Here is a 20,303-nt window from a genome sequence, read left to right on the forward strand (position 1 = left end):
AGCAAGGGATGGGGGGACAGCCAGCCGGCAGCATTGTTTGGCAAGGGATTCTGGGATGTTGGCTTGGAGCGAGGAGATCTGCTGCTGCCATTTAACCTTTGCAGTGCCAGATCAGAAGATGCATTTCCTCTGCCTCATAACAGGAGTCCGTAAATGAAGTAAAAGCAATTAGATCACCAGCCTCATTAAAAAAGGAAAAGGCCTGGCAGATAAATGTTCTTAATTATTGGTAAACCCGTATACTGTAGATGATAAATGTGCCGCGCTTGGGATTAAGGAGGACCTGGGCTCTATCTAACTAGTTTAAATCGTCTTCAATGCATTTCTCTGGATTTAGGTCATTTCGGTTATTTCTTAGTAGGATTGGGGTTTATTTTTTAGTATCATGTCATGAAGTTTCCTCGTTAATTAGCAGTGGTAAATGCACCCAGAGTTTTTATTTTCTCAGTTTTCAGAGTAGAATCTGAGTGGAAACGCTCCAAGTCCGCCTCAAAAAACGTGGGTTGATTCATCAAAGTGTTTTTTTCCTAGAAAATTGGCTTAAATAGTTTCAAATGGTCCCAGTTTGTTTAACGCACTGCAGATTTGCAACTTTTGGCGCTTTCATGCTAGTTTAAAGGAGCTCCGCCAAAATGACAGAAGCTTGGGAAAAGGCAGCATGGAGCATGGCTTTGTCCACTCATCAAATTTATCAAAAGTGCTGTAATTTCTTACACTAGAAATGCTACTCCAGTATATGACTGGAGTAACATTTCAGGAAAGGCATATGCCACTGAGAAGATGCCCAGGTTTCATTTTTTAGGCCCATAGTAAAAATAAAAATATAACAGGCAGGTAGTTGCCAATAGAAGAACCTACCAACAGCGGCTCCTGCTGGCAATTCAACAGAGCAGCTCTTCTTCGCCCAGGCTACTCTGTTGACGAGGTGTGACTGCCCATGTCATGCTGATTGACTCCACACAGTTAGATAGATGAATGTCAATCGGCATGATCTCGGCAGTTGTGCCCAGTCAACAGAGCAGAGCGTATGAAGAGCCGTTGCTCTGCTGATGTGACTTCAAAGGAAACTGCTAGATCACAGGCAGGAGAGATCAACGCCGGCCACAACAGGCACATAGGTAGAAACTAATATATCTGTTAGTGCTTAGGTCCATAGTAAAATAAAATAGACCTGGATAACGCCTTTAAGTGGTCAGCCATTAGTCTACACATACCCAATAGAGATCATACGCATTAGACCAAACTTGCCCAAATACACCGTTGCCGTAGGGGAGTTCACTCGAAAGTAATTAACTACATATAGCATCATTCCGGGAGAGTTGCCACATCGTTATGGCCCATGTTTATATACTAGGGGATATGGATGTCTAAGAAGAAGGGGGTCCCTTGCTTCAGATCCTGCACTGTTGGCCAATGCTTGCTCTGCCTGCCGCTGGATACCCCGGGAATCACCTCAGTGTCAGAAAAGCAGACTAAGGGTCCCGTTACACTTAGTGACGCTCCAGCGATCCCGACAACGATACGACTTGGTAAGGATTGCTGGTGCGTCGCTACATGGTCGCTAGTAAGATGCCAAACGGGCAGATCTCTTCAGCGATGCAGTAATCATCCGGCGATCTGTATAACGACCTCGGCGGTCGTTGGGACCTTGTCGCACAGCAGCTATTCTGACGACTCACGCCTGCGTCCCTGAGTTATGCGTCGCCAACGAGGTCACTCGTCGGCGTCAAACACAGCGATGCATGCTGGCCAGCGGGACACAAACAATCAAAAAATGGCCTAGGACATTCGAGTACAATCAGCGATATCCAGCGGGGGGGGGGGGGGTCGTAGCGAGATCGCTGGCGAGGTCGATGTTGCGTCACAAAACCTGTGACGTTTCAGCTATCTCGCTAACGATCTCGTTATGTGAGACGGGGCCTTAAGTAAGGAATTGTTCCACCAGTAGGTGTATGGATGTTCCTATATATGCCGTCACTTCTAGTTCATACACACTCACGTTCTCCTGTTACTACAGATACAAGGGCGTATTTCCCAAGCTAGTGGAGTAATTTGTGCCCCCCAAAAATCTCTTTTGCGACTTTCACTCTTTAATTATTTTAGACACTTTATTTGAAAAGGGAAAAGTGATCAAAGGAGGAACAGTGTGTGCCAACAAAATGTGACACAATTTTGTTCATATTTCTAGCACAAAGTAAGCCAATACATAGGTGGTGTAGACTTCAAACATACCAAAGAACAGGAACCAGTGTAAAAAGAAAAAAAACTGATGCATTCTAAGACTGTCCAGAGGGAAATTTTTTTCAAATTTGCTTAAAAATTATCATCGTTCTCATCTTAGAGATGACCGAATATGTTCGGAAAATGATCGCCGAATCCGATTTTGCCATATTCGTGCCATATTCAGATTATATTTGTGACAAATTTATTTATGACAATCATTTCCAAACACGTCCGCTCATCTGTACTCCCATTGACTCCAATGGCGTTCGGCTATGTTCTGAGAATATTGCGATCGTAATCCAAACCGAATATTGAAATATTCATCTCTACATCATCATCACATTGCCCTGTCCAAAAAGAATATGAGCTGCCGCGAACATGATATAATATATACACAGAACGATCCTATTACCAATTGTTCTGTGCACGTGGAAGTGCAGGCAACCAGTCTAAGTGCTACTTAGATAATGTAAACCTAAGAAATATGTGTTTGGATCTATTCCTTTAATAAATCCCCTTCATATGCACTGCCTGTGTCTTAGCCACACCACACCCTGGTTGCAGGGAATCCTACATAATTACATTCTCTGAGACTTTCTGCATTTTGCTGCTTCTTTCAAAGGTAGAAGTCGGGAGGTTTCCCCAATGGATACCGCCAACGGATGTCTGCGTATACTGCGCTATTTGTTCGTTTTTTTACGAGATGCCTTTGTATATAGAACAGCACAATCTACTGCATTTTTCCACACCAGCGTTTGATAGTCCAATGGATTTCAAAAGGATTCATTTGACCTCTGCCGGGTAAATTGGGGGCGGCTGGCACATGCAATGTGAAAGTTCAACCCAAAGATTGTGAATATTTTTTTATTCTTTTCATAGACATAGCCATCACTATAAACAGCTTGGTTAACCAATGGCTTAAAGAGTAATCATCATTTTCATTTTATGAATTTTTTAATCTATAGTACACAAGAAAATAAACAACTGTGGAATAAATCAGAGAAATGCGCATCTTTCTCTTCCTAGATTGGCTGATTAGTCTCAAAATTCTCAATTGACAGGTAAAATCAGTCTACAGTGAATACAGATTTAGCTATTACTGAGATATGAGATGGCAGTTGGTGCTTATAAAATTTTATGGAGAATGGTAACTCCTCCCCTTTCATCCATAGAATATTATAAGCACCAACCGTCAGCTCCTCTTTCAGTAATATGAACATGTGTCTTCACTGATTACAGATTCACCCCTGAATTGAGGGCAAGAGATCAATCAGTCCAGGAGGAGGAAGAAGCAGATTTCTCTCTTAAGATATATTAGAGTTTCTTATTTTCATGTGCACTATTGGGTTTGTGAAATTAAAATGATGGTTACAGTTTAAAAAAGACTGAGGACTATAATATCCAGATGTAATCTGTAACAGAGACTGGTAGAAATCAGACATTTTTTTCTAGTTGGGTCGTTCCTATATGAAATTCTGCTACTTTCCGGCAATAGTCAGCAAAGACTTCGCCATTGGCAATGTAAAACGGATAGCAACGTTACCGTAAATGCTTGTCGGCGTGATTTTTGCAAACATCCTAACCAGTCGCCGATAGTAACCGGTACTTTCCATGCAAGTTAAACATAACGTATGAGCGGCTCTCTTTTTCACTGCTTCCAATTAAACCTTGCTCGTTAGTTTAACCTCAAGGTAATGCCATCAAACAATGCATGTCAGGGAAACACTGCCCACAGTGGCAGTCATTAATTTTAATTGCCTTGATATTAAAGATTAAGAAGCATTGAAGAAGCTGGGATGGATTCCTATACCACGTCAAGAATATCCAGCACCCCGAGGCCTCCCAAGGCTCCGAAGATATTAAAATGTAACGTGAAGGAGGGGGGTCAGGGGTTGGAGGGCGAGAATGGATACAAGAAAGCCTTTATTAGACATGGCTATTGTTGAGACTGGTGAATTGTCCCTCGTCTGCATACGCCAGAGATTTGCTCACTTCTAAAGCTGTTAATAAAGCAGTAATTTGATTTTTTTTTTTTTTTTTTTTTTTTACAATAATTATCCACCCGCCTTCATTAATGTATTATTGCCCTGCTGGCTGGCAGGTTAATGGTAAGCAGAATGTATAAAATGTACCGCCAAGTATCAGCTGGGGAAAAAAGCTACGAATGAGGGATGAACTCAGGGTCACAATGGAAAGTCTGGTGCTGTAAAAACATGAATCCTGCATTTTATAAAAAAAAAAAGCATTTACACAATTACCAAATGCCCCTAAGTTATATACGTTGGGAATGGAAATAAAGGCATATGCACACAACCTAATTGTGGTTCATACGTCTATTAGGCCCTTGTTTACCTCCATACATAATTCTTTATACTGAAGCATGCATGGATTTCAAGTAGCAGGGAAAAGAAAATTGTGCCGTGATGTACATGTCACAATCTAGAGACTATGGGACTTATTTATCATTGTTGGATAATTTTTAGACAATGCAGACTTAAGGCCCTAATACACATTTCTGTCGTTGCCAGAACTGATGTGTTTTCTGCCAACAGTCTAATGTGTATGGGGTCTCCCGACTGTTCCCTGATACATGAAATCATGGGGACAAAAGGATCCAGCCTTTCCAATTTCAGGATGTCGATCCTTTTGTTCTCTGAAACCTATGCCTCTCGTAGAGAACACAGGAGCGCTATGCAGAGCGAGCGTTCCTGTGTGTGGAGGAATCAAAAATCTAAAGTGTATGAGGGGACTTTAGACTAGACAGTCTTAAAATCTCCCAAATTTATCACAGAGGTGATGATGTGCCAGAAACTTGATGATTTTGGTATATCGTTTGGCACGATGTAACATAGGTCACATCCTTTTGACTAAGCCACACCCCATTGTTGGACATGGAATAGAAAGTACCAAAAAACATTGATATAGCCATAAAAGACCGTTTTCGCCCCATTCTCTTCTCTAGGTACATTTCTTCCATGGAAGAAAATTTCAATAGTACGGCGCATGCTCACATATACATTATGGATGAGTAGTGCAGCTCTTCTAGTTTATAACTAGTATTTTGTTATTATTATGCATTGCTTATATAGCGCCATCATATTCTGCAGTGCTGCCCCCTTCATGAATCTTGACTATAGGGGTTTAAAGTTGGTTTGATGTACTCGCCTGAATACTTGCATGCGTGGTCACATGACTGCCTGCGTGTACTTAGATCATGAATCCAGAATGTGTGAGGCCAACCCTAAGGGAATTGGTTACCAAATCAGACCTTGTAAAATTAGGAATCCTAATCTAGGACATATGGTAACGCATAGAAAAGGGGAGCTAGTGAATACACCGGACACACTTACCACCCCTACTGACAACTTTTTTGAAGGCGGGCTCATCTTTTACGCAACAGACTGCTCTTGGAAGGTCCTGATTCTTGTGGACATTTAGTGGATAGAGGGTTTTAGAGGCTGTGCTCGCTGGGTAACGTTTTCTTCCCTCTGGAAGGACAGTGGTAAGTATAAAACGTAATAACAGTAGACATGTCCATCTACACATCTGTCAGCCTTTCTCACATAGGGATGATTTATCCTAGACCTTTGTTAAAACATGGGCTTACCTGATTCATGCTATGAAGAAGCATACTGGTACAGAAATAAAAATATCAAGAATAGTTGTAATAACATGCACAATTGTGATTAGGATAATGAATCTGGTTGAAGACCGAAAAAAGAGAAGGGGGAGAATGGCTATTGCACTCACTATGTAGCAGAAGGATGTGATGTATTTGTGGCGCTCCTGAGGCTCAGTCGCCACAGAGGTACTGCACCTTCTCCTAAGGTGTGGTGCCCCACCAACTAGGTAAGTTGGGAACTCCTTTCCACACTCCAACACCTGCACCCATACACAGGATAGTTCAGCAATGGACCAGATTGCGGCTCCATGCTTAGAGGATAGCAGAGCACCTTTCGTGGGTCCTTGCTTCGTAACACGAGATGTGCTGGGAGGTGGGTGAAGTTAGATATAAAAGAGTGGGAAAGTTTAGAATTACAGGTCAGTCTGACGGGAGGCCAGTCGAGAGAGGAAGCTAGGGGTCAGTCAGTCAGGAGAGACTGAGGACGGATCCCTAGAAGGAAGGATGGAGGAAGGAGTGCTGCAGCTGCCTCAGTGACCTGAGCCAGCTGGTACGGGAAAGGAACAGAAGGAGAAAGACGTAGAACTGCAACCTAAGCTTCCATAAGAGAGAGAAGGAACAGCGCGGAACAAAAGAGTAGGAGAACAGAGAGGAGTTGTGGGTTGGAAGAGGAACCCTGCCTATAGGTTCTCAGCGCAAGGCCGGGGCCCGGTCCCCGAGGTTGTATGGACACTTATGGTTCTGCAGCAGACACCGGTGGAGTAGTTGGCTGTAAATGCACTACTCCCATCCAAGACTTGGGGCACAACAGCATCTGTATAGAGAGCCGGGACTCAGGATACAGGGAGTCACCGAAGTAGGCTACAGCTGTCTGCCGTACAAGCAAGAGTTGTTAGGAACATCTGAGAGGAGGAACTTTAGAGTACCACGGTAATGGAGCTCTTCACACTAAAAGGTGCAATAGAGGAGTCGTTCAGGACAGGTACATGTTGGCGGAGTGTTGGAGAGGAGAAGCCTGACTTGCCCGGGAGGTTGATTGAGTCTCTGCCCCGGAGGACACGGCGCGCAGGCAGGCACCAGTGTGTACCACGAACTGTGAGTAAAGCTTTGGAACTACAAGCCCTGGTGTCTTCCAGTCATTGTGCACCAACACCATCAGCACCGCTACAACTTGGTATCCTCCTTTACACTACCTGCGCCTATACACTGCCCTGGGACTACAGCTTCACCTGTGGGGAGCTACACCATCTTTGCTGCAACACACCATCAGCCCCAGAGGATCTGCACGCAGCGTTGGCTTAACATCTTGCTTGCCAAACACCACAGGTGGTGTCACAAACTATTCCATTCCATTAACTACATTTCCCCATTACTTGGGCACCCAGGGCCACGGACCGGGTCACCGCTGCTGTGACACATCCCCCTGATACCGGCCCGGTACCAAGTACCCCACAGCCCTGGGACGAGGGCGACCCATATTCAAGATATGATCTACTCTATAGTGAATCATATTTAAGGGTTAGACTTTTTTTTGCCTTTATAATTTTGTAAAACTGTGTTAATCTATTCTGAGAGCATCATGATGTAGGAGCAGAATCCCTCATTACAGCAGTGTATCACTTTTTGGGTTGCTTCCTGCAATCTTGATGAAAATCACAGTATTCTCTGCTGCAGATCCAGCAGTGCTCTGAATGCTGAGCTCTGTATAACCTCCGCCCACACCTCTGATTGGCAGCTTTCTGCCTATACACTGTGACTACAGAAAGCTGCTAATCATGAATATGGAGGACTACATAGCAGCAGGTTTACTAGTCTTATAGTGATATAACAATGATTTTATTAGCAAGATATTATCAAAACTATAGCAAGCAGCTCTGTAAGTGACACATCGCTGGAATAGTCAAAAGCCTAATAAACTATTTCCTTTGTCAGCTGTGTGAATGGCCATGAGTATCTCATATTATGACACCTGATCATAACTTTTCATTAAGAGATTTCACATCTGCCCTCAGCAGACGCCTGACTTGTTCCAGCATTGCTACATTTAGACACAGGTGACACTTTTACATCAGTTGTATTTTTTTTTTTTGTTCACGCGATTGAAGTATTTACTGAAACTAAAGTGTAAGAATTACTGACTTCATTGTAGTATAAAACAGTATTACAATCCCAATGACATTTAATGGTCATTTCCCTTCTCTAGGTATCCAACTGGTTCGGAAATAAGCGAATCAGGTACAAGAAAAACATCGGCAAGTTTCAAGAAGAGGCAAACCTGTACGCAGCGAAGACGGCCGTGAACGCAGCTCATGCAGTGGCAGCTGCTGTACAGAATAACCAGACCAGCTCCCCCACTACACCAAATTCCGGTGAGTCTACAAATCTAGATACAGAAAAATAAGCAGTAGTAGTAGTAGAGGGAGGACTGACAGATAGAGTCATGAGAGGTGATCCATGGTGTTACAAATGTGATGTCATAACTACCTCATATTCCCTGGCATGTACAGGTAGTGATTAGTACAAATGAATGGGAAACTTTCACACCAGAATCTGACTTCCTTCTATTATGTTCTCAGAAACGTGCAATTTTCAAAGAGCTTCCTGATATGACCAATACTGTAAGAAGCAATGCAATATTGAAATATCTATAACACATCCATACACTCGAGAAAACCAGGGATGAAGTCAAGGTAGCAAGATCCTGACCGTTCCTCTCCACCTAAGAAAGAAGCAGTAGGATATAATGAGCAGCAAGCAAAAAAATGCACTGGCCAAAACTGCCCCAGATTGCAATGACTTTGCATTGCAAAAGGCGCTACCCTCAGCATGAATTGACCCACTGCAGCATTCAGATCAGCAGATGTATTCAATTTCCACTCCCCGTTTTTGCATGCAGGAGATTTCATTGTACTACTTAGAATTTTGTTTGCTCGTTGTTGCCACAAAGACAGAGACTGCATAGAAGCTGTAGAATCAAGCCAGTAGAATACTTTTTAAATCATACCTATTGACTGCAAAGTTGCCTCATTTCTATTTTCATTTACCGGAAAAATAAATGGGTGCATAGGTTTTAAATGAGCTGGATGTGTGGTAAGGACATGTTCTGTATTGCTTCATACTCAAGGCTTGTTGATTGGGATGACCAATTTTAAAGAGGTGTGTAGCAGTAGAAGGGGCAGACTCTTATAATGGGAAGTAGAATTGGCAGGCTCTTACAATGGGCAATAGAATTGGCAGGCTCTTACAACGGGCAGTAAAAGGGGCAGGCTATTACAACGGCAGTAGAAATGGCAAGTTTTTACAACAGTAAAAGGGGCAAGCTCTTGTAACAGCCTGCCAATTCTCTGCCTGTTGTAACGGCAGTAGAAGTGGCAGGCCTTTACAATGGGCAGAAGTGGCAGGCTCTTACAACAGGCAGTAGAAGTGGCAGGCTCTTACAACAGGCAGTAGAAGTGGCAGGCTCTTACAACAGGCAGTAGAAGTGGCAGGCTCTTACAACGGCAGTAGAAGTGGCAGGCTCTTACAACGAGCAGTAGAAGTGGCAGGCTCTTACAGCGGGCAGAAGTGGCAGGCTGTTACAACGGCAGGCTCTTACAACGGGCAGTAGAAGTGGCAGGCTCTTACAGCGGGCAGTAGAAGTGGCAGGCTGTTGCAACGGCAGTAGAAGTGGCAGGCTCTTACAGCGGGCAGTAGAAGTGGCAGGCTGTTACAACGGCAGTAGAAGTGGCAGGCTCTTACAACGGGCAGTAGAAGTGGAAGGCTCTTACATCGGGCAGGAGAAGTGGCAGGCTCTTACAGCGGGCAGGAGAAGTGGCAGGCTGTTACAATGGCAGTAAAGTGGCAGGCTCTTACAACGGGCAGTAGAAGTTGCAGGCTCTTACAACGGGCAGTAGAAGTGGCAGGCTCTTACAGCGGGCAGTAGAATTGGCAGGCTGTTACAACGGAAGTAAAGTGGCAGGCTCTTACAACGGGCAGTAGAAGTGGCAGGCTCTTACATCGGGCAGTAGAAGTGGCAGGCTCTTACACCGGGCAGTAGAAGTGGCAGGCTCTTACAATGAACAGTAGAAGTGGCAGGCTCTTACAATGGGCAGTAAAAGGGGCAAGCTCTTACAACGGGCACTAGAAGTAGCAGGCTTTTACAACAGTAAAAGGGGCAGGCTCTTACAACGGCAGTAGAAGGGGCAAGCTCTTACACCGGACAGTAAAAGGGGCAGGCTCTTACAAAGGGCAATAGAAGTGGCAGGCTCTAACAATGGCAGTAGAAGGAACAGGCTCTTACAATGGGCAGTAGAAGGGATAGGTTCTTCCAAAGGTTAGTAAAAGGGGCAGGCTCATACAATGGGCAGTAGATGGGATAGGTTCTTCAAACGGTCAGTAGAAGTGGCAGGCTCTTACAACGAGCAATTGAAGTGGCAGGCTCTTACAACGGGCAATTGAAGTGGCAGGCTCCTACAACAGGCAGAAGAAGTGGCATGCTCTTACAATGGGCAGTAGAAGTGGCAGGCTGTTACAGCGGGCAGCAGAAGAGGCAAGTTCCAACACTGATCTAAAGAAGGGATAGACTGCCACAATAGCATATGGTAGATCTACAGGCTCCATTTGTAGCAAGGTTGTCACGTCAAGCGTACCTTTCTGTTTATCTAGTTCACATGTCCAGGTTGTTGACTAAGGTTTACTAACCTTTGAAACCCCTTTTGTAATCTCTTCACACTTTCTTTTGAGCATCCTCTGAGATCCTTCGCTCTTTCCTTTCCTAGGTTCTTCTGGTTCTTTTAATCTCCCAAATTCAGGCGACATGTTCATGAATATTCAGAGTCTGAATGGGGATTCTTACCAAGGGGCCCAAGTTGGAGCCAATGTGCAGTCACAGGTAGGAGAGACGCCCCTGAGTCATTCCTCAGCGCACCTCCCACAGCTACCAACAAAGTACATGCAGCAGCCCAGGGTGTGCACACAATTGGCACCATCTCAGCCACCCTGGTCTTCCGGGTCATTTGATACTCTTGTGAATGCCGTCGGCTCTGACTTGAGTGCTCGGGGAGAGAAGTGTTGTTTGAGCTTCAGAACCTGTTAATAAAAGCATAAAACTGTTAGGAGAAAGGTTCTGAGTAATGAATGTGACAGGGAAATGCAATGCAAAAGGCTGTTTTCTTTTAGCACTTTTGGGGTATATCTGAAGACTATCCCTTGAGTGGGCTGGGAAATTGCAACTGCAATTTCAGACTTGAAAGTTTATATAGTCCTAACACTACTTTGAGTAGTCTTGATTAATCTTAATATTAAACTATAGTTGTTCTGTAGGACTACATGGCTGTATTTTTTGGCTGATAACAGTTTCTTGCAACGTCCAAAGCTTAAACACAGGGTTTAAGAAAACTAAGATCTGGGCAGGGTCTCTCAGTAAGGAAAGCAGCGTTTTTCTGCATATGCCATAGAACTGCTATGGGGATGACAAGTTTGTCAATGATTTTGCTCAACTAGCATTAACACTAAATATAAGGGTGATGTTGAGTTTCATTAAAAAAAAGTACAAGGCCAAAATTGCTTATGCTTTAATATGACACACTAAGCACTACTTACCTATTTACAACCTTACTGCTTCAACACTGCCACTCCACTACTCTCTCAGTCTTGGTTTTTAGTGTTGAGCAGTGATTGTCTGCAGCGGTAACGTGCTATAGACATGATGTCACTGCAACCCTGCAAAAGACCACAAGGGAAAGATGCTGTTGAGTTGAAGCTGCAGTAGGTAAGTATAGCTTATTTTGTTATTTTAAAGGCATAAATGCTTGACCTCAATTTTTAATGAAACGAAACAACCCCTTTTACATCTGATTCAACCCTGTAGTGATTCTATCACTGATAAACAGCACATTCCCTCTAAGAGTAACTAAACTTTTTTTATTTAGTTATCCTACATGCATTGCAAAGTTGTGAGTTTTTGTAATGTACTTCATTACCATACTTTGTTTCCTTCCATATCAAACATCATGCTGCAGTGTTTCTTCACTGCCTAGTTAATGCTCCTTTAGAAGCTGCTTTCAATGTCTGCTCAGTGAAGATCTGTAGACTATTTACAATGAAAGTATATTGAGTCTGTGCCTCTGCACTGTACCACAGTACTCCGACACGGGATATTGTTTGCATATAGTGTAGGGCTCTTGCATAGCAGCAGTTGAAAGCAGCTTATAAAGAAGCAGAAATTGGCCTTGTGAAACAGCACTGAAGCAGATGGTTTGATAGAGAAAGAAACAAAATAAAGCAATGGTGAACATTGCAAAAAAATTAATAACTTTGCTTTGCCTGAAGGGATAAATACATTTAAAAAAAGTTTACTTTAACAAAAACCAGTCAATAAAAAATGACTTTAATTTTTCCTGTTAAATAAATGTGAAGCATTATTACTGAGTTGTACTGTTCCTCCTGAATATTTATGAATAAATTGACAGCTGGGCACTACCGATTGAGGTGTGTGACATGGTCGGCCCTGATTGGACATTTTTGCACAGCAGCACACTCCCAGTTGCCAGCTAATTCATATATTTCTAGGAGGAATAACAGAGGACCAGCCCAACCCAGAGTTGTGAGACAAAATTTCTGTAGATTTTTTTCATGAATACAAGCATTTAATAAAATAGACATGTCAGTAGTAACGTCTCCTCTCGTATGTCAGTTATATAGGCTCAGGCAAAGCTTCAGTGAAAGGAACTTACAAACATAGATCTTAGTTTCCTTAATCTCTGTGAGTTTATTTATTTATATAAAATATGTTCATTTAAAGGGATTTTTAAAACTTCAAACATTTATGGTAGTTGGGGGTTGCACCTATTTGCAGAATGGGGGGTCTCCATTTTGGAAGTAGAGGAGAACACTCATGTGATCAACTCTCAACATTGAAGTTCAAGGTCTATATCGGCTCAGGGTGCTGATGAGCATTATGGACATCGTTGAGTTTTCTGTACTTGCAGACATGCATCTATCATACAGAATACAATGCTCAGACATGTAATCAATTATGCCAAGAACTGGTCAGAGGAAAAAGTTATACCCCATGTTTTCCTGTACCCTATAGGTGGATACGCTTCGTCATGTTATCAATCAGACGGGCGGATACAGTGATGCCTTGGGAGGGAATTCATTGTACAGTCCACATCACCTAACTGTAAGTACTATTAATGCAGAGCATCAGTTATCGGGGTATTAATATGCTACAATGGGGCTTTACCAGTTTTACAGAATGAGAGAAAAATGGTCACCAGTCCAATGATAACTTAATAGGGATGCAATATGTGCAGGCATCAGTTCACACTGAAAGGACGACATGATATAGTGAGGAATACGTTGTTTGACAGGGACAAACTCTGACGAATGGATGTTCTTGACTTTATAATGGGTTTTGTCAGGGTCATTTTGCCTTTTTTTCCATCATTTTGATGGCAAGTATAGTGTCACAAAGGATTACAGGGTCAGACTACACAGGGGTTTTTGTTGTCTATAACCATGGAGACACATAAGTCTACATAGGAGGTAAGGTCCCTGTACACATTAGATCGGTCATTCGGACCATCAGCAATCTGTCCCGATTCATCTGGCACGGTTTAACTCCTGGAGAGCAAAAGGATCAGCCCTTGAAATCCAACAGGCCAGATCTTTCTCTGCCCCAAAGTCTTCTGTCTCGGAAAAGTCCCAATACTCACTACTATGTCTGCCCATCCTACTAAAATTGACACATTTAGACATCTTTGGCATAATTTGCATGAGGGCTTTCAAACTAGGTAGATCTCTTTCGAAAACAGTGTTTCTATTTGCTTACAACCAATAAATGAGCAAAACAAATTTAAGTTCTCTCCAACCCTCAGATGTAAAGGGTTTTTGAATAATTTTGCTTCTATGCCGATCATTGAAATGTTCAACATAAATAGGCAGGTTAATACATGGAATAAACACAGATCTTAGGTGGTCCCTGTATAATGGTGTTAGCTACTAATAGGCCCAGTATACTGCCCTAAAATGCCACATACAAACATAAGTCCCTCTGGTTCTTTCTGAACTCGCAGAAGAGCTCACATCTATTCTCACACCTCTGATACCCGTACCCGCCTGTCGAAAGTCAGAGAAACAACACATCATCTTGAGAGATGCAGTCCATTTAAATGGGTAGATTCCTGCCCATAGTGGGTGACGCATCGATGATCTAACAAGTCGATTGCTGCTCATTGAACTCCCCTTTACAAAGACCAGTGCAAACTCTAATGGTACAAATGAGATCTCCATACTGTTTGTAGCACATCTCCTCATGTGGGATAATTTTTAGACTTCATAGTAGATCTAGTCGGCCAACGGGCGAGCGCCAGCTGATTGGTGACACGTTTACATAGGTCAGTAATTGGGAGCAAGCGTACTTGCTAATGCTCATTTACCTACATGTAAAGAGACCTCCAGCTTGATCTTACCTAGACATTTAGGAAGGGGATACTTAGTGTTATTAACCGTTTTCCTAAAAATGCACTACAGCCTCTTCTTTTTTTGATTCTTCTCTATTCGTGTGCTGCCGCCTTCACCGATAAATACCATGTCACATCACTGGAGTCAGCCACATGACAAAGTCAACTTCTCCCTGGTAAACTTTAAAGAGCATTGAAGAGCAGACATTTTGTAAGATCACTCGCTATTTAGCACTGAGACTTTCCTTCTTGGGAACGGTACAGTAGTTGTTCTACTTTAATCGCAGGAGACAAGGAACGAAGTATAATATAATAGGAACTTGTAAATGTCATCTGCTTAGGAAGTGGCAGCATTAGATATTACCTTACCGCACCGCTAAGGTCTCCAACAAGCTGATCGTTTCAAGGCTTGTATTTTTTTTTTTTACATACCGCTTGGTTCTGGTAGCAAGACTATAAAAAGGACACTAAAATATCATATCTAAGAAAATAAAAGTAGCACTTAGTCCTCATTGGTGTGCTGTAACACCTCCACCACTAGGAGTGCCGTTTTACCAAATTGAGCAGGAATTAGAGGACACATACAGGAGACAGAAATGTTGCACATTATCTGTCCTGATTTTAACAATAAAATAATCCATAGCGGCAAAGTGGAGGAGATTTTAAGAAATATCATCCAGCTGAAAAGAAAATTGTGTACGTATTTCTTAAATTCACATTGTTACCATTTCTGCTGTGAAATTTGCACTGATATGTTGTGAATGTCCTCCCCATCAACTTATTTGGAAAGAAGAAATCCATGAGCAAAGTCAATTGTTGCAGGTTTGGCTACAGATTACCTGTGGATCTGCCGCAAAATCTATTCTCCTTTCCCATTGTCTTTCCATGACACCCGTCCTCCATAAGAGGACATGTCACTAGAACAGAATACTTAAAATTAGGCCATTTGTAAGATGCCCTGATAATACTAAACTACTGGGTGTAAGTGTATTCACCCCACATCCCTCAAAATTGGGATCATATAACGCATGCAACATCGATTATAATATATAGGGATTTCCTCACTGCTCAGCCGCACACCATTGTGACGATGCCTCGTGTGCCACACTGCTAACAGTTTGCGGTTTTGATTTTTAGCTTAATTGGTACTGTTGACTAGCTTATGAGTATGGGGGTCCCACCAAGGAAGCAGTGGTCTGTGTTACCTCACTAGATTTAATTAAGAAATCTTCCCATTGCTATTGACAAGTGCAGAGAAAGCCAAGAAAATAATTCAGTTGTTTAGTAAAAATGTAAAAATACTTAAATGGATATTCTCAAGTTTGAACGTTATCCCCTATCTATTTGATCTGATTGCCGGAGATCCCACTGCTAGGTGCCCAAGAAATCCAGAAAACTGCAGCTCTTCAGTGTGAATGGAATGGTGTTCGATCAATAGTTCTGTCACTCCATTCATTCTTATGGGAGTGTTGAAGACTGACCATCTTCTGCACTCCCGTAAGAATCGATGGACCAGCAGTGCATTTGATCGATTACCGCTCCATTTACACGGGGCTCTGAAGAGATGGCCATGGAGGTCCTCAGAGGTTAGTAAAGTTATTCTGTATTCCATAGATAGGGGATAACTTTCAGACTTGAGAATATCTATTTAAAGTGTCATATTTAAAGGTGTAGCCCAGGACCTTAAAATGGATCTATAAGATGTGTGATTGGTGATTGACAAAATGAATGGCACCAAGCTCCGTTAAATTTACTGTGTAAATGAATGGATATTCCGGTGCTGCTTACTTCCGCATTGGTAGGAGGGCTGCTGGTGATGTCATGTTTATAGATGCCTATCAGGATGCAAGTACGATCAGCACGTGTCTCAAGTACTAGAATAGGATAGGTGCATGATACCTGCCGATTGTGCACACGCCCCGGCAAGTGTAAACAGGTGCACAATACCTGCCTATCGTGCACATGTCCTGGCAGGTGTAAACCGGTGCACAAAACCTGCTGATCATGCACATGTCTCGGCAGGTGTAAACAGGTGAACAATACCTGCCAATCGTGCACATGTCCCGGCAGGTGTGAACAGGTGAACAATACCTGCTGATCGTGCACATGTCCCGGCAGGTGTAAACAGGTGAACGATACCTGCCAATCGCGCACATGTCCCGGCAGGTGTAAACGGGTGAAAAATACCTGCCAATCGTGCACATGTCCCAGCAGATGTAAACAGGTGAACAATACCTGCCGATCATGCACATGTCCCGGCAGGTGCAAAATACCAGCCGATCGTGCACATGTCCCGGCAGGTGTAAACAGGTGAACAATACCTGCCGATCGTGCACATGTCCCGGCAAATGTAAACAGGTGAACAATACCTGCCGATCGCGATCGTGCACATGTCCCGGCAGGTGTGAACAGGTGAACAATACCTGCTGATCAAGCACATGTCTCGGCAGGTGTAAACAGGTGAACAATACGTGCCAATCGTGCACATGTCCCGGCAGGTGTGAACAGGTGAACAATACCTGCCAATCGTGCACATGTCCCGGCAAATGTAAACAGGTAAACAATACCTGCCGATCGCGATCGTGCACATGTCCTGGCAGATGTAAACAGGTGAACAATACCTGCCAATCGTGCACATGTCCCGGCAGGTGTAAACAGGTGAACAATACCTGCCGATTGTGCACATGTCCTGGTGGGTGTAAACAGGACAATACCTGCTGATCATGCATACACCCTAGCAGGTGTAAACAGGTGCAAAATACCTGCTACTTGTGCAGTATCTCGGCATGCATCTGGAGATGTGGAAGTGGATGTCTTTTTAAAATGATTATTGCGTGATCGGGAGTGGTCCCCAGGCCGCAGGAGATCATTGTTAAACTTGACTCTTGGAGGCCGGACTCCCTTATGTCTCTCGTATATTGGTCTGCCTGTATGAATCCAGCAGTGTGCATTGCCAGTGTGCAGATCACTCTTTGCCTATATGCATGTCTTTACATCCATCTCCTGTACTGCAGTCCATTGGCAAAATCCATCAGGCTAGAAGAGATACATGGACATGTTAAAGGGGCGTTAAACACCATGCACACAGCCGTACCATAAGACAACTACCGTATAGTACGCTCCGTATTCATGGCGCAGGGTCTTAAAGGGAATCTGTTACCCCTTTTTTGAGATATCATATAATGATATCATTCAGTTGTGTGTCACATAAGGATTCTCTTAGTACTTTTGCTTCCCCCTGACCCCGCACCTTTCATGCATAAATACCTTTTTTATATCGGTTCAGGTGTATGTAAACTGCCGCTGTCCAGTCCGATGGGCGGGGCTTATTCACCTGCTCCCCCCCTCCCTGTCTACACAAGAAGAAATGCGTAGCGCAAGACAGGGAGGGGGGAGCCGGTGAATAAGCCCCGCCCAGCGGACCGGACAGCGGCAGTTTACATACATCTGAACCGATATAAACACGGTATTTATGCATGAAAGGTGCGGGGTCAGGGGGAAGCAAAAGTACTAAGAGAATCCTTATGTGACACACAATTGAATGATATCATTATATGATATCTCAAAAAAGGGGTGACATATTCCCTTTAATAAATACGTCCTCTTGACTAAATCGTACCGACTCCGGCTGAGAACAGTCATCCGTGTACAAAATCAAGCACACAATATCTCGCTCTACACAAATGCCAAGAGTTGTATTCCCTCCCTCCGAGTGTCAGTCAATATTAATGATTCCCCAAATGATTGAAAATGTTGTGTTGGAGCTCGGAGAATTGGGGGGAGCGGGCGGCCTGGGCGATCATTAAATACGCAAATCGTTTGCATTTGATATATCAAATGGGCTCTTTTGTGTGCGGGGTGGGGGGGTTATAAATAACTCATAATAACCCAGAAGAAAATGTCTGAAAGAGTCTTTTAGTTACCGTGTTCGTTTTTTTTTTTCTTTTTTCTTTTAAAAAACATCCCGAAATGCTTCAGAGAGTTTGCAAAAATCCTTATCAACATGATAAAATATGAAGCTGTTATTGCCTGCAGCATTATAGCAGACATGAATTCCATCTTTTCTGATGAGGTTTGATAAGGCGCTCTCTTATAATACACCACGTAATCTCAAACCACCAGAGGAAAGATTAATTTATTTGCAAAAAAAAAATCTGCTGGGAGAGGGGGGGGACAAAAAAAAAAAGACCCCTGACTGACGTGGTCTCATCCAGCCGCCGCGCACGGTAAAAAATATTACACATTTGTTGTTTATAAATTAGAATGAAAAGCCATAAAGGACATAGGGGAAAGAGTGATAGGTATTATGAGTGATAGATATTACATAGTTGGGGCCTGGCTGTCGGGAAGCGAACACATCGCTATAGATCAGGGCCGCAACACATCTCCACATCGGAGGCATCGGGTTTAACCCTTAGCATGCGGAGGGCATTTCAGGACAGGAAAACTAATGGATAACTGCTAATAAGACAAAAACATCCGTGTTTGCCTCCTCTTTCTGATATAAAATGCCATTAGTCGCCAAGCACAAGAACAATACATTACGTCTCTGAGCATTAGTCATAAAGACTCTGGATAATTGACATTATAGGGAGAACGTCCTAAACCGAGCAACCTTGTATAAATTAAATGGAAGCAGATACTGAATTCCCGACAGTCATTTGGTCTTTTAAAGGAGATTTGTACTTTTTACAATATTTGGACTTTATATTGCGTTGTTGTCTTCCCCTGATGCTGAGCTCTTAAGGACCCCATAATATTTCTTAAGTCAGTCCTTGTAGCTCCCAGAGATCTCTGCTCAGCGTAGTATCTAATAAACACAACATGTAAGGTGTGGAAATCCCGTCACACCATTTTTACATTTTTTGGCAAGAAATCCTTATTACAGAGTCAATGGAAACCTCCAGAGCAGCATTCATCATAAATCTCATAGTTTAGAGGAGAGCAGGTAGATTGGCATCCAGTCCCGTCCTCTGCAGCAGGTGGGCCACAATAGTCTTCACTTCTGGCTTTTATTTGGTCCCGTGACTTCATGGAGCGCAGATGTGGAGACTGCCCTGCTCTGGCTGGCCCGGAGGACCACACTTGGATGCAAGACCAGTGGAGCTTGAATCTTTTTGTACATTTTTTTTTAACCAAATATTAATCATTTAACTTTTAAATAATATGTAAAAGTGTTACATAATTGGATAGAATATAGGCACACAGAGGCCGGCCATAGGCCCTGGTGTCGGTCCATTAATAGGACTTGGTGGGCAAGCCGTCCACTCCACTGACCACTTCAGGAGTGATTCCTTTCCTGGGACCGGTCATCTTCATGGTGGACAGAGGTTATGACTCGATACTGATAGATCTTTAGCCACTCGCATTTGCCAACCTGTAACGAAAAGAATATTTTGTGAGATCCATCCTAATTTAGATATCGCACTAACATAGTGTGCCAAATATACAGCTGAAAAAGAAACCTATCCATGCACTTCAGCAAGAAGGCAAATACCTCCACAAGGCTTCACTCTAGATCAGGTTTTCTTAGGCCTTGTATTGATTAGAAAAGCCATTTTCCATTAATCTATGACTGCATTCTGAGATAATGTAGAGAATTCCTTATTCAGGACCCTCACTTATTAGCGAGAGTACAGTGGACCCCACGTTTCTGCATTACACAGACATTGATTTTACTAGGCACGGTGTTGTGCCTGATTCTCCCTCTGGGGGCATCACAGAGGAAATACACGTTTGCTACAGGGTTGCCCTTTTTGATTATGGCTAATTGCTGGGGGTCGCAGCTGCAGAATTCCTTGTAGCCCGCTCACTTTAGGGGACCATTTTAAGCATTGTTATATATTATGTTGTGTGTTTACTTCCTGTATGTGGACTTGTATAGAAAAAGATTTAGCTGGTGACTGATTTAGGATGCTTCGAATTGTGCCAAATCTATCACCGTGGCTCGTGCTGGATGATTCATTCAGGACACTGTTTGTTTTTGTTGTTTTTTTTTTATTCTGGTCAAGTGT

At 43.1% G+C, this 20,303-nt stretch overlaps 1 protein-coding gene across 3 annotated transcripts in view; it reads left to right on the top strand.

Moving 5' to 3' along the window:
* Window positions 1–20,303, top strand: part of PBX3 (PBX homeobox 3) — a 286,556-nt gene that overhangs the window by 259,975 nt on the left and 6,278 nt on the right. For 2 of the 3 annotated variants that reach the window (XM_073590753.1, XM_073590755.1), the window contains 3 exons: window positions 8,049–8,214; window positions 10,603–10,715; window positions 12,918–13,007. In XM_073590753.1, coding sequence (XP_073446854.1) covers window positions 8,049–8,214; window positions 10,603–10,715; window positions 12,918–13,007 — 369 coding nt within the window. The remainder of the gene's footprint in view (window positions 1–8,048; window positions 8,215–10,602; window positions 10,716–12,917; window positions 13,008–20,303) is intronic. The other variant, XM_073590754.1, reaches the window with a different exon arrangement.

Source organism: Dendrobates tinctorius, unplaced genomic scaffold, assembly GCF_039654945.1.
Source record: "Dendrobates tinctorius isolate UK_male_01 unplaced genomic scaffold, ASM3965494v1 ptg000120l, whole genome shotgun sequence".
NCBI lineage: Eukaryota > Metazoa > Chordata > Amphibia > Anura > Dendrobatidae > Dendrobates > Dendrobates tinctorius.